The sequence below is a fragment of the Durio zibethinus genome, chromosome 20 (genome assembly GCF_047325235.1).
Source record: "Durio zibethinus cultivar Kanyao isolate XHJ-2024 chromosome 20, ASM4732523v1, whole genome shotgun sequence".
In the NCBI taxonomy this organism is placed as follows: Eukaryota; Viridiplantae; Streptophyta; class Magnoliopsida; order Malvales; family Malvaceae; genus Durio; species Durio zibethinus.
In genome coordinates, this window is record NC_143181.1 from 12,104,277 (window position 1) to 12,119,129 (window position 14,853).

Below are 14,853 nucleotides of genomic sequence, written 5' to 3' on the forward strand. Positions count from 1 at the left end.
ATTAACTTTCAACCCTTTATACACTCATTTCTCATTCTCTTCTTCTTTTATGTATTTCTCTTCCCTTCCACACACCTACATAGTAACTTGCAAGTTCTAGAATGAAACTTACCTTTGCCTGAATTATATGCATGTATACTGTGTGTATATATATATATATATAACAATTTCAGCTAAATTATTTTTCTTGAAAAATTTCTATCAGTCATAGAATGTTGACTGCTGCAATATTTTGAAGTTTCGTGCTTCTTTTCCTTTTATATCTTAGAAACATTCAGTGCTTGCTAATGTATTTACAAAACTATTATCTAAGAAAAAATATATTTTCGGGCATTAAAAATATTAGAGGTTTTATTACTTTATTTGAAAGTAATAAATACACTTTCAACTCACTACAAGAATTTTAGCTTTTCGTGGCATTTTTTAGCCGCATTTCACTTAAAAATACCACGACCTACCATGAAATAGAAATGTTTGTGGTGTCCGCTATTAAGAAAAATAGCAGTGTTTGTAAATAACAAATGCCTCTATTTTCCATACTTTAATGGCATTTAACTTTTAAACGCCACTATCAATTAAATTTTAGTGGCGCTTACTGCATCAAAAGCCATTAATTTTTTTCCCAAAATTAATCTCCCCAACTCTATTCTCTTTCGCGTTTTTATTCTTTCCTCCTTGTCTCCTTCTCTCATGTTCTGTTTTGTTTTCCACTCTTCCCAAATTGCTGGCCTCCCTTCATCCATTCCTTCCTTCCTTCCTTCCTTTAATTCTGTTCCCTTTCTATAATACCCATCACCCAGTCACTGAAAACCCATTATGCCCTAGCCTATTTTTCGGTCCTTTCTGCTTAACCAACTCAGTTGGCCCATGCGGCCCGCTTAGGAAGCCGGTGCCCATTCCTTATTATTGCCGAAAATTATTGTAAGGTTTCAGGTTTAAGCTTTTAATATTATGAGCCTTATTATCAGTTGGAGTATTTAGGGTTAACGGTGAAAGCATAAGAGATCTTAGGGACTTTCCTTGGGGGATGACAAATCCTTTAGGTTTTCTTGGGTTAATGGCCGAAAATCAACTTGGGGTAGAGCTTTTTGTGAGTGAGTTTAATTTATTTGTTTGCTTAGTTAAATAGGAATGTGCCCTCTTCTTCTAGGGGATGAAAAATCCTTTGGGTTTTCTTACCTTTCAGAGCCATCAAGGGATTTGTCTGTCTGAGAAAGGTGCTTTGATTGGTTAAAAAATTTGTTTGTCTTTTTTGGTCATCCTCTTATGTTTAAGATACTATATTTGGAATGAAGTTTTATTGTATATAATTTGCATCAAAGTTGATTTATTGATATAATTTAGAATGAAGTCTTATTTGATATAATTTGCATCTAAGTTTTATTTGATATGTTTGTCTTTCCATAAGGTTGAGATAACAGTAGATGCGGACTATATGCTTAAATCTGATAACATGGTTTTGACAAAATTGTATAAAATAATGTTAAGTTCTAAAATGGAAAGAGGTGATGGTCTATCACCATAATTGTGGTGATATGTGCCAAAACTCCAAAAACATTGTGGGCACTTCATTTTCTCAAAAGTTGATCTGTGTGGATGGGTGCTTGTGTGCGTTTGCAGGGGGAAGGACCTAAAGAATATGTGTGATAGCATTTGTGGCCTCTTTCACTTTTTCTGCTTTTAAATGAACTAATTGTTGATTCTGTGTATGAACCTGCATATAATTTTGCTATTGCTCTACAAAGGAGAAAGCAAAGAGATTATTATCTTAAATAATCTCCATATTCTTCCAGCATCTTTATCATGATTAAGGAGTAGACTTCATGACTATTAGCTTGAGCATTACATTTTTTATTTTGGATGAACATGTTTTTTTTTTATCTAATATGGCTAAGTACTCTTTAGTTTGGATGCTTTGAAGGTGACAATATTTAGAAGAGTGGAAAACTTTTGGTTTATTATCCTTCGGTGTTACATTTGGTACTCAACTTTATAGTTGGTTGCCAAGGAAACATTGGAAAACAAAAATCTGTCCCTGAAGTTAGGATCTTCAAACAGGTAAGTGCCCACATTGTGTGGTTGTAAGCATGGTAAGCACACGAATGTAAATTATTCAATAACATAATTCTAGGCTTCATCTTGCCTGATTAATCTTTATGTATAAATAACAAAAATTTGAAATGACATAGATTTATTCTATAATGTCATAAGAAATAGGTTTAAGTTCATTTTGATGTGCAAGTATGATATGTTTCTCACCCATTGATTTCTCAATTCTAGAAAAGCTTTAAGCATCTAAATCATACCAATCCTATGAGCTTTCAATGTGCTTTTTGGATTCCTTTATTACTAACAAGAGTTAACATGGTTTGATTACTAACAAGAGTGAACAAGGTTTGGGGTAGGCTAAATGTGCTATAAAATTTGTTTTTCATATGATTTGATGCCTTTTGTTAATGCAAATTCTTATCATTAATTTCTCATGAATGTATCAGGATCTTATGAATAATTACCATTCTCCTCTTTGTTTGTTCACAAATAATCTAATTATTATGATTCTTGTGCTCCATTCCTTGTTTTTGTAAACCTTAGATTTAGAGTTTTTAAAATATTTGTTGTGATGGAAATTGCCCTCTTGTTTTGAGGTATTGTATTGTACTGTATTTTTTATAATTTTGTTGAAATTGTTGTCTGTGAAATATTATAAAATTATAAATGTTTCAAGTTTACAATAAGAGGCTTCAATGCAAGAACCACAAATGCCTTTTACCTCTTGCCATTGGTGTGCTTCACGATTAAGTTTTATTATTTGTATTTCTTCTGTGTATTGGGTTAGGCAAGAAAACTATAAGATTAGGCTAATGCTAAAGAAAGTGAATTGCATGGCACCTATATCATGTCTGCTGTAAATGGATTAATTGGCAAGTGTAAGAGAGAAGAAAAGCTCAGATGGTATACGTTCTTTCCTGTGAGTGCTTTTCTAGAAGGCAAATGTGCTAATTGTGAGTTTCATTATTGCATAGGTGCCAATGATACTAAGATGAATCAAAAGCCTCGTAAATGTCATGAATTATGTAAGCGAACCACATTGTTCAGGCATGCATCAAACTGCAAGGCATTATTGATTCTTTATTCTTTATGTATTTGGCAGAAGATTATTTGTCGTATACTAATTTCCTTAACTTTCTGTTGTTATTATCAATAATCATCATAATTGCTTTTATTTATTTAAATCATTAACTTGTTGTGTCATATTAATGATGATCCATAAGTTTTTTTTTTTTTTTTTATCATATTCAAAATTTTCTATATTTATGCACTTTGTCTTTCATAAAGTAATAATGTTTCTATTTGTTTTCATAATTTACTTAACCATAAAGAGAGTATAACATATTTTGTTAAAGTTCTCCTAGCCAATAATTCACATCAATTGTACTTTTCTAAGCTGTCTCTTTATTGTTTATGTGAGAAATAAACGGTGGATGAAGCATAAAAAGAGTTGGAAGAGGTCGGTCAAGACACTTTGTATTTAAGGTTTTCAATTTTTGAGTTTTGGCTATCCTTGAGCTCTTATAGGCAGGCAAAATTTAAAAGTCATACTTGACGATTCTTTTAATTTTGCAATCGAAAAGAATGTGTAAGTTACTCGGGCAATTGATATAATCAGATATTTTATATATTTAATAAATGAAATTGAATTAAGGTTTATGTATTTGTATAATATGATTCATCAACGTTAGAATGTAATTGTAGTAAAAATTTTAAAAAGAGAAAGGTCATCCAACATGTTAATTTTGCTATTATGTATGTAATCAATATTCAAAATTAATTTTTGCAATTGTGATGCGAGAGAATAGAGGCTTTGATGGAGATATCTCCCTATATTCTTCTGTAGTCCTGAATAACTCATGAAGTTACTTTTTCTTTGAAAAAACCTTTTAAGGAAATTGACCTTGATATTACTTCTAGCCTACAAAAATTAATAGACTCCAGCCTAAACCAAAGCCCGAAACAATTCAAATTCCAACTAAACAATAAAGAAGAGATAAAATTCAAAATAACCTTGGACTAACTTCCCAACCCCCCGTGTTTTTCTAAGTGCTTCGCAGTAGGTGAGTCACATAAACAATAATCAACGGAAACTAGCAAGACTACAAACAACCACAAGCATTCCTTTTACATAATAGGTCTTCAGTTCTTCCTCTCGCAAATATAACACTATACGAGAAAATGGTCAATAAAATGCTATTTCACCACAACTTAAAGTTACCAATAAGAAGGATATGAGCTTTTAGTCAAATCAATAGCAACGATCTTTGGAGGGATAACATGCAAAGGAAGTGAAAAGCTTGTGTAGAACGCAACTCAACACCCCGGTATGCAATCCTGAAGCAGATTACGAATTCCAGGCTACTATTGCTGACTTAGAAGACAATAAATATAGAAAGCACTCATCCTATATACACCATTCCTGATCTATCTCCTTAAAATGCCCAGCAGCATGGTAATATTCAAACAGTGTTATTCGGCCAATTCTCTAACGTCTTAGTATGCATCCTCAATCCTAGAATTCACATTTGAGGAAGAGTTGCAAATGGCCAAAGTACCAAGGAAACAAGACTCAGGTCAATGGAGTCTCCTGCCTCGTATAAATCAAAGTTCTTTGATATTTCCCACTAAGAAAAGTAAGATTTATGATGTACTAGTGGAATGCCCACGTGTTGCCCTGGGAATTCAATGTCAAATGTATAATGACAATATACTTTTTTGACAAATATTAATGTAAAATGACCACAAAACCTTGCAATTTTTAGCTTAGAAAACATTCTCAAAAGCTACTATTAATGTAAAATGACCACAAATATTAAAATCACACATTCTATCTTTTTTTCGTGAACTAACAAAAGAGCAAGGCATACCCATGTGACAATAGATTGGCACTGGGTTGGTGCCAGTTTTTCTATAGGCTTTCTTCCTAAGAGTAGTTCCAGCAGTACAACACCAAATGCATAGATATCACTTTTATATGTTAATTTACCTAAAAAAGCAAAAAACATATTTAGGCTTCTTATGAGGAATCATAAATTTCATGAAGCAGATTAAAAACATTTATTCACACCTAAAGTGAAAACAGTACTTGTAATATGTCATTTATGATTGAATATGGCAGCAAGTTTACCTGTATGCTTTTAGCAAAAATATTCTACCGTAATGCAAGTAAAGAGTATCCTGCAAATGTTGTACAATTAGTAAGATTTTAGCTAAAATATGACTGTGAAAACAATTAAACCTCTAAATTTGTCACAAACTACCCAAAAGATCTTAACTGGTAGCCAACATTGTCTGCACACAAAAATATAGTTTTGCCAACTATTCCTTCAATCAATTAAAAATTTGAAATTTAATTGGTTGAGCAAGCAAAGATAGTTTTTTTTTTTATTTTTTTATGATTTTTAAAATAACAAAAGATCAACAATTTGCACCAAAACAAAGGGTAGAATGCTATAATAAATTAGGCCAACCAAAATGAGAGAGTTAAGCACCTGCCACCCTAGAAATCTGTAATTATAGAATGCACATTGATCTGCTATTACTTTGATTGCCACAACTTGCTCCAAACCCTATCAGAGAGAAACTATTAATGACATAGGAATAATTAGAACACCAATTTCGACGCATTTAGAAAACAATTAAAAATCTGCATTTCTTACAATGATGAGAACCTCATGTGGAAGCTACAAAACACCTCCAATACTAAAAATCGTATCATTCAATAAATCAAAGGGTAAATTTCCAATCATAAATGGTCTACCATATTCAATGCCCATATAGTAAGAGTATAAGCATATATATTCAGCCAATGATATGAATTTATGCTTATAAACCATGTCGTAAGATCTTCAGTGTCATTAATATCCATCCCGACTTACATACATGTATGCTTGGATGCATGTATGATAAGAGTATAAGCATACATATAAGTGGATGTGGGTCTCATAAGAAAACAAAACTCATTCTGCTATTTATGTGGTGATATTTCACTTATATTCCTACAGACTTATCCCTTGTAATTTCAAGAAAGAGATGAGTTTATCTTAAAGTTCAAATGCTAAAAAGTGAAAATAAATAACAATAAAGAAAGAAAAGTTAAAAAAACTCATAAAATCTACAACTATGAAAGGCCTAAAAGATGGTTAAAATAAAGTATTGACATCAACTTTTAAAAAATACAAAAGAACACTTACATATTCAGCCAAGGAAATGCATGAAATTGTTAAGTTTAAACATTAAAACCTGGTATGAGTAGCAAAGCACAACAACCAAGGGCAAGAAATCTAGCAATCGATCTGTAGCCTACCTTAAAAACTAATAAAAAATCAGGGCACTTCTCGTAAAAAAAAGTCAAATATAAAAGTGACATTGGTTATGAATTTCTATTCCTTCATCTTTGCTAGTAAGCCAACTAATTTAGTGTTAGATCTTCCTAATCAATTTACGATCAATACTATTTAAGTTAAATTTTAGCTTAACCATCTCAATTAACTTTTTTCCTTCCAATAATTATATTATAAGATAGAATTAACTTTCGTCAACAATTATTATTGACAGTAGATATAAAGTTCATCAATATCATTATTAGATTTCTCAATGTAGTATAGTTGAATGCATTGAGAGAAAAACCTACTTTAGAATTTTGTCTCAAGGTCATAGTACGGGGGACCTCTACATAAATGGTCATAAATCAATATCATAAAATCTCACATAAGAGATATTAATTCCTCACCCAAAAGTTACATCCTTTGCGGCACCATGTATTAACTGTAGCACATTCCCAACCACAATGAGTCAATAACATGAAACTTCTTAAACTTACTAATAAACAAAAAATATAATCAAGAAAGTTGTGAAAGGCAACAGGGCAACAGGACCATTAAAATCAAACATATGTTCCTTCTTTCCCTATTTCTATATGCAAATATGAGTAACAAAAGATTTTGGCCCCATTCCATATCATTGGATCAATAAAAATTTTTTTGAAAGGCTGAAGATAATCTCTGGAAACAATCCTTAAGGAAAACAAAAAAAGGATTTATGGATTATGGATTAACTTAACAATAAGGTGAAATAATGTATTATGGATTATGGTAAACTTCTATTGTTTCAAAATTCCAATATACATACAATGGAGGCAATTCTAATTGGTCAATTATTCAAAAAGTGAACACATATATTTATAGAAGTTAACTTAGCAATATTTTCGAAACTATTAGGAGGAACAATTATGAATTTATCTTAAACAATCTACCTAGATGTACTAATAAGTGTTTGTTCTATATATGCCAAAAATTGTTGTAAGAAAATAAGTTAAAGGTTTGAGAATCCTCTACATTTTTCATGGTGTGAGCAACAGTTGTATAAAAGACAATTTATATTTGCCAGAATAAAAGATTAAAAGAAATGCATAAGAGTTCGAAAATCAACTAACACTATTGATATCTTGTGCACTTCTATAACATAGCAAGCACAAACTCATTTATAGTGGAAGCACAAATTAAAACATAAAAATAGACATGAATTTATTTGATAAACAAGGAAACATATACATAGGGATCAAATTTTCATGTGAAGCATGATGGTAATAACTTCATAGACATTGTATGTTAAAATTTAAGTTATTATACTTTTCACATGTTACTATAAATCAAAAAGTAAACACATGTACTAATAGAAGTTAAGTTTCAAATTGTTGATATAGCTTACTTTTTGTTTTAATTCCATATCATTCGGCTGAAAAGTAAGAAAGCAGATTACAATAATGCTTATGAAACTGTCACAAAAGCAAATTTTAGTTGTAAAGGTCAGTAAAAGGTTAGTAGAAAGGTAAATAAATAGAATTATATTAAAAGGAAACAAACTTTAATGAACTGAAAATCACAGCGTTCCAAGCAAACTAATAATTTTCTTTCTGAAACACTAAACAATTTTAGATGTAGACATTATTCCAATATGGATTAAATTCTAAGATTGAAGCTTTCAAAGTAAGAAATAAAATTTTTATTTCAAAAAAATAACCAAAATGAAGAATCAACTTGAGATGCAATATAAATTAAGAAATTAATTTATGATTGCAAATTGTTTGGATGATAAAGTTCACCAAATTTCATATACATTTTCATATGAGAAAATAATTCTTGCCCCCTATCCTCTTCCTTTTCCTATTCCTATCATTTTACCGCAAAACTTATCAGCAACCAATCCCTTTATATGTGCGTTGATGCCAATGCAACTCTACCACCATAACACTATAAAGCTACAAAAAATTAAATTTTCACACAAAAAATTGGAGATTTTTAGTGTATGTAAACAATCAAATGCGGACAGACAGGACAATGATATTTCATTAAGTCAAATATTACAATTTCAAATAGTACAAAAATAAGTGAAAATAAAAAAAAAAAAAACCACGATCACCATATCCAACTCCATCAATCAGCTTCCACTATCAATAAAAAAAGGCCAACTTTTATTTTAAAAATACTGTAGTAATTAAAAAAAAAAAAAGAAAAACCCTAACCTAGTTGCCTCAGTAAAAACAAAAATTATTTTAAAGTATATCAGTTATCATGATTATGATATCCCTATTTTTTAAGGGATGATAATTTAAAATTAAAAAAAATCCTATAAATAATAGTAGTAATAAATTAAATTTAAAAAAAAATAAAATAAAAGCAACAGACTGAAGGAGTGCATTTTACCAAAATCGAGCACAATCATGACTCCTAATGTTAGTAATGGGTGGAATCTTGAAATGCCAGTTTCTCCATGCTTTTCACCAAGTACTTCGTGCTCAAAAACTCCTCAACGAAAACCTTCTTCACCCTTCGATCAATATTTTGCAAGAACACGTGTCACACTGGATCCTTTCTTATTCCTAGCAATAACTACTGTCGGGAATATCACTACCATCCTACCTGGCGCCTCCGCGAAATATCCACACGGTGCATCAATTTTTTTTTTTTTTTGTTTTTGTAATGGTTTTTCAAAACATGGAGGTATTTTTTTTTCTTTGTATTCGATGGGAGAAGAAAAATTTTCTTTCTGGAAAAATGCCTGAAGATAAGCTTTAATTGAAAGAAAGGGAAGAAGATAAGAAAATTTTGGGATTGTTTGTTGAAGGTGAATGGTTGAAAGTGAAGGATTCAATGATTTAGGTAAGTGCAACGGAATGGTGAAAGCATTGAATGGATTCGGTGAGAGTGGTAAGGTGATTGTCCAGAGGGGCAAAGACAGAAGAAAGAATTTGATGACACGTGGTTGGCTCAATATTGGTCAATTGAAAAGTCAAAACTAGTAAGTTTGGTACTATAGATATAACGTTAAATTACATTTGTAATAATCCTTTAATCCCACAGTTTCTCTAGAATTTCAGTACATTCAGAGCCTTGGAATAGAAATACATGGGAAGACCGCAAAACCAATCAACTATATTGTCATAACTTTTTTAGTAAATTCTCTACCATTTTTCACTTTTATCCCAATGTAATTCACAGTTATACTGCAATCTCTGGCATTCTATGCGATACCTAGTGTACAAATTCCTTAAAACTCAGAACTGAACCTAGAATCATATGTCAGCACATCAGGTTTATATTTAACATTCTAGAATCATATGTCAGCATATCATGTTTATATTTAACATTTTTAGATGTGTTTGATGTACAAAATTATGATAATATAAAATAAAATAATATTATAAATTAAATTAAATTAAATTAAATAATATAATTTTATCTTATATTTTATGTGTACAAAAATTATAATAAAATAATTTATTTATTATTTAAAATTATTTTTTTTTAAATTTATATAATTTAAATTATTAATATAATTTTTAAAAATATAATAAGATATATAAATTCAATCTCATTGATTAAACATAATCTTTTTCATTTTAGAAAGATTAAACCATCCTATACCAAAAAGATAATTTTTTTTATAATCCTATATTTTCTTTAAATATAAGTAAAACATAATATGAGATGATTATCATCATATCTTATCCGTTATCTTATGTATCAAACATGATTTTGAAACCTAAATTAACTACAATTCCAAAAATATTACTGTTTTATATCATAAACATTATAGTAATTGTAGTCTTTAATCAACTAATCAGTTTTCAGCCAAATCACGTTATCTAGACATTGCAGCAGAATAACCAAAGCTCTAACTAAGTTGTCACATTTATGTATTGCACTCTTGTTTCCCATTGTTATACAATTACAACCACAACTGAGACTTGCTCAGTCACATATTCAACAGATTCAGCAGACCAAGTGACCAAACAAGTGTTGTTCCAACTCTTTTCTGACCTTTGAACTCCAGGGAGTATCGATATCATATGAAACTGTAAAAATAACCTCACAAGTAAGAAATTTCTTTGCCTCATATAATATCCCTCTGCAATGAGAAGTTAACAAGAAGTATCTGAAATCTAAAAATCTAAAGCAAAGATCCTTATTGGCAAAATAGATTCTTCAAATGTAAATTAGGAATTTCATTGAATACAACAATCTAGACTTACAATAAGAATTAAGGGAAACAAATATCTTATTTAAAAATAATAGCTAAGTAGTCAATTAAAAAATATTTTATAGTCTACAATATTGTACAACTAAAATTATACCAGGTGATCTTTGAGGAGCAGTACAAGCGAAAGTGAAGCAGAGATCCAGATCGTGAACTCTTGAGTAATTGTAGCTTCAGAACAGCCACATCTACGTATTGCAGAAAAGAATGCGACATAGCAGGTGTTGTAAATACAATGTGGATCTACGAGGCAACTTTATCAGAAACAACTGGATCTACGAGATAACTTTATCAGAAACAACCATAATGTACTTTGACAGGACGGTTATAAAGCTGATAATTACACTAAGCACTAGGTAGCCAATATTTAGGTACCAGTCACTCTTTAGTTTTGCATTTGCATTCCCTTTGATGCTCTGTGAGTTCCTGCAAAGATCCAGGTTTCTCAGTAGGCAATATTTTTTTCCTTTTATGGCAGTACCAGTCATATACCACAGTATTACCTTCTTTTTCACTTTACTACATATTAATAACTAGCAGAGAAGTACAAATAAAAATTTAAAAAAAAAAAAAAATGGATAAGATCAGGGAAAGGAGAGGGGGCAGAGGGAGGTTGCATGTCTAAAAATTTAGACCACTTCTCTCTGAATATCAAATAGATAATTTTTCAGACAAGTTAATAATCGAGTACCCGAATCTGTCTCTGAAGATATTTAACGTACTCTACGGCCTCTTCTAGCATGTCTGCCGTGTTGGTTTGCTGCAATGTACACGAAAGAAAAATGCCAAATCAAATAGTGTAAAATACAATCCTAATATTCTTCAAAAAAATTATGCATGTAACATTGACATTATAGAAAAATCAGATCATTGCTTTTTTTTACTGTTCGGATGATTTGGGATAGACAAGCATTTGATTAAGCATATATTGACAGAAAACTTAGTACATCACTTAGACCAAAAGCTTAAATCATATGGTCATGAATTCATTTTACTTAAACCCTGTTCTCAATATACTTTCATAAGTTGGGATATTTTCATAATGCCAGAACTTGACTAATCCAAGTCAAATGGAGGACTCAGCCGCCACTTATTATGTTATTTGCACTCAGCCTCTTTATGAAAGCTCCCATTCTCTCTCAATCTCCTGGCATCACCAAAATCACAACAGTAACAACAACAAACTAGGCCTTTTTTTCACTCATCACTTACATAATAAAAAAGAAGACAAGGAGAATGAAACAATGATCTTGATAGAAAAAAAAAAAAAAAAAGCTTAAAAACCTTCTTACAAAAAACTTCATAGACTTTAAACCTTATTAAGTTCAACCTTGTAACACCAGAGAATAAACCACATCCATAGATATATAAAGTTTCTATTAAGGTATTGTATCAAGTAGAATAAAACATCCATTCCGTAGATCAATATTTTGAACTCACCATAAAATTCATATAATGTAAATATCCTTAGTTCTAAAAAATCCAATGAAATTCCCTCTTCATAACTCAAACTAATACGTAATGCATCTAGCTTTTCTTGGTCCAAAAACTTAAATGGATTACATAAGAAGATTACATATGATAAAATTATCACTTGAACTGAACATAAATTTATAGGATAGTCAAGAATATGTTAAGTACATGTTTACTCAAATTAGAGTTTATAGCTATCTAGTATCATTGCATCCTACACAACTCAATTTCTTATTGCCTATGACTTTTGGATAGTCAAAAGGAACAAAAAAGGGGGAAAAGTTTTCCAACAAAAGATAAACTCAAAGTGATTGACTTAAAGATCTGGCCACAACAAGGTAATCAATCCTTATTCCTTAGATATCACAGTTTCTAATTTTTAATTTAGGATATAGATCTTTCAAATGCCTTTCCTCCACAAAAAAAAAAAAAAAAAAAAAAATCTTTGCCCTCATAATGAAGTTGATATACATCTTTCTATTAATATAAAGACAGCTTATTATTCGACCACAAAAATCAAACACACCTCTCTTCTAACAGTGATCGAGCCTTTAAAACAAGGCAGTCAAGCTCCAAATGGTATAATACACAGTGGTACATTAAACATCTTACATAGAAATTATCAATGTAAAAATCCTGTACCTCATCATGAATACTTGGGGCAGCTTGTCTCACCCTCTAAATCTAAGGCAGCAAATAAACATAATGTTTCTGTTCTGTTTTTTGGGCCTGTTGAAATAAAACAACATCCACCAAATTGAACTAGCATTTTCCTCAAAATCCCTAGAATTTTCCTTAAATATGAATCTGGGAAGTAGAGTCTAGATATAAAGAGACAGTTTTGAATGCCATGCTAACAAGTTTACAATTGCATGCACAAAACTACTACAATGATCATGCTACCTAGTGTTGTATAGTTGTTCTTCTCATATATGTCTCTTCCAGAGAGAGATCAATGGATTTTGCATCAAACTTATTAGAATGCGATTACTAATACAGGTTAATATCTGAAAATTTAAAGAATCTGTCTTCCTAGGAACCTCTGAATGTCTTGATCACACTTGATACCAAGAATAACCTACCTTATCCATGTTGGGTACAAGCTCCTGAAGCTTTCTGATCCGGTCACTAATCCGCGTTCTCCGAACCTAACCAGAAATTGGCTATGAATAGTTAGAACTCCACAGAAACACTATTTTATGTCTTATCAATAGATGAACTCATAAATGAATACACTTACCCTTTCTGCAATGCTTCGAGGATGAGTAGCACAGCCACGCTTGGCACGGACCCTGCAAGGTACGGAATCCTCCAAAAGTTTCTCCATATCCCCATCTATCAAATTGTATAACCCGCTAGAAATCTGACCACTTTGCTCTCCTTTCTACCCAAAAATTTTCAAGAAAAAAATGGTATTGTAATGCAAAAATCTAACAATTGAAACTCTCAAGCATATACTATAATTTTGCTTGATGGAGTAATTTTAGACCTTCCGCTTTTGGCTAGAAATGTATGCCTGTTAGTTGGTCCGCTTTGATAACAAATTTTAAAGCCTAAAACTCCAGTACCATTAAAAGTAGACTTTAATGATTATAATAACAAGACCAATACCATTCCTTTTACAGGCAATTCAAAAACGGCAGAAACATAAATAAGTTCACAAACCATATTATAGAAAAAGAAAATTATAAAATGGGGAAAAAGCAAACCAACAACCCTTCCAAGTTCACAAAGTATAGCAATCTCTTACCAACTGAGACTGAAACTTTGTTGGTGGGTGTTGCGTATCAAGTTCTCTAGCCCGCTTACTCGAGGGAGAGACATCGGCAGTTGGCGATAAATAGTCATAATTTGCTGGAACTCCAAAGTTAGAGAAGTAGGCATCAGAGGCAGAAGCAGAATTATTCCCAAGAAAATCAGCAGGAGAACTGTTTTGCCTGTGAAAACAGGCAGGTTCAAACAACCCAGCGGGATCCGCTGAGTTAGGAAAAGGCACAGAATTTCGAGTGGTGGGTGTTGTTGAATTGTCAGTGAGTAGTTGAGTCAAGCACTGGTTAGGCTTTAAAGGGTCCTCTTCTTCTTCCTCAAGAAGGGCTTCTAACCAGGTGGCTGGAGCGGAGCGGAAGCGGGCGAGTCCACCTCGACTCACTTCACCACCACCACCAGCGTCACCAGTAGAGCTGCTGCTGCCGCCAGGAGTCGGTTGCATCTGCTTTCGGTTCAGTTCCAGGAGCTAGCGTTTTCTCTTATTGGTGTTTGTGAACCTATTCAGCCTCAATGGAGAAAATGGTGGAAACCCTTTCTCTTTCCTTATATAATATTATATATTTATTTATTGTTTATCTCTTCTCGGTCTCTTTACCTTTTAACATAAAACCAGTTAGTTCTTTTTTTAGCCAAAAAAAAAAGAAAAATAAAACAAATAAAACATTTACAGTACATATATTGCACGTGGATTTGCTTATTTTTGCAAGCTTTTTTCATTACATGATTTTGGACCGCTCGTTAGCATCAGATGTTATTACATATCTTTAGACAAGAAACATCCAACGGTGGATAAGCTCGCTCTAGTTGAACGGAAAACTTGTAAGGCCAGAAGCTGCAACCTTATGATTTTCTTTCAGACTTCTTTACGGTAATCTCCTGAAGGAAAGAGTTTAAAGTTTGCTTCAGATACAAAAGCTTAGCGTGATGTTCACCGACCAATGACAACTCAAAGCAGCATGCGCGTGGTGACACTGCTTAAGAACGTGTATACACTTTCTCTGATGAGTGGATTATACTGGGGGA

General features: G+C 31.8%; 1 protein-coding gene and 2 long non-coding RNA genes across 11 annotated transcripts; 1 reads left to right on the forward strand and 2 right to left on the reverse strand.

The window, feature by feature from the left end:
• The first annotated feature begins 388 nt into the window (after positions 1-388).
• Positions 389-3,252, forward strand: LOC149513121 (uncharacterized). Its single transcript, XR_016330860.1, has 2 exons — positions 389-2,058; positions 3,024-3,252. It is a non-coding gene; the product is annotated as an uncharacterized LOC149513121 (long non-coding RNA).
• Positions 3,253-3,902: 650 nt separating this feature from the next.
• LOC111315791 (uncharacterized) lies at positions 3,903-9,582 on the reverse strand. Of its 7 annotated transcripts, none has more exons than XR_016330855.1 (6): positions 8,757-9,581; positions 7,762-7,828; positions 6,785-6,819; positions 5,544-5,621; positions 5,180-5,229; positions 3,903-5,038 (listed from the first exon to the last, which is right to left on the reverse strand). It is a non-coding gene; the product is annotated as an uncharacterized LOC111315791 (long non-coding RNA). The 7 variants fall into 7 exon arrangements; XR_016330856.1 differs by having other exon boundaries at positions 3,903-4,726; positions 8,757-9,573; XR_016330858.1 differs by lacking the exon at positions 6,785-6,819 and having other exon boundaries at positions 8,757-9,582.
• A 572-nt stretch (positions 9,583-10,154) lies between these two features.
• On the reverse strand, positions 10,155-14,413 carry LOC111315792 (transcription factor bHLH81-like). Of its 3 annotated transcripts, none has more exons than XR_002693366.2 (6): positions 13,814-14,405; positions 13,304-13,447; positions 13,146-13,211; positions 11,282-11,350; positions 10,688-11,016; positions 10,155-10,408 (listed from the first exon to the last, which is right to left on the reverse strand). XR_002693366.2 is itself a non-coding variant. In XM_022917806.2 (5 exons), the coding sequence occupies exons 1-5, from the start codon at positions 14,270-14,272 to the stop codon at positions 10,969-10,971; spliced, it is 786 nt and encodes a 261-aa protein (XP_022773541.1). In that variant the 5' UTR covers positions 14,273-14,405; the 3' UTR covers positions 10,519-10,968. The 3 variants fall into 3 exon arrangements, 1 of the variants encoding a protein (XP_022773541.1); XR_016330853.1 differs by lacking the exon at positions 10,155-10,408 and adding an exon at positions 12,706-12,792 and having other exon boundaries at positions 10,953-11,016; positions 13,814-14,413; XM_022917806.2 differs by lacking the exon at positions 10,155-10,408 and having other exon boundaries at positions 10,519-11,016.
• Between the last annotated feature and the right edge of the window lie 440 nt (positions 14,414-14,853).

Coding starts and splice junctions, on each gene's coding strand:
- LOC111315792 (XM_022917806.2), bottom strand. CDS start 14,272: ATGCAACCGACTCCTGGCGGCAGCAGCAGCTCTACTGGTGACGCTGGT. Junction 11,351..13,145: donor TTGTACCCAACATGGATAAG/GTAGGTTATTCT, acceptor TGTACATTGCAG/CAAACCAACACGGCAGACAT. Junction 11,017..11,281: donor ATCTTCAGAGACAGATTCGG/GTACTCGATTAT, acceptor GGATCTTTGCAG/GAACTCACAGAGCATCAAAG.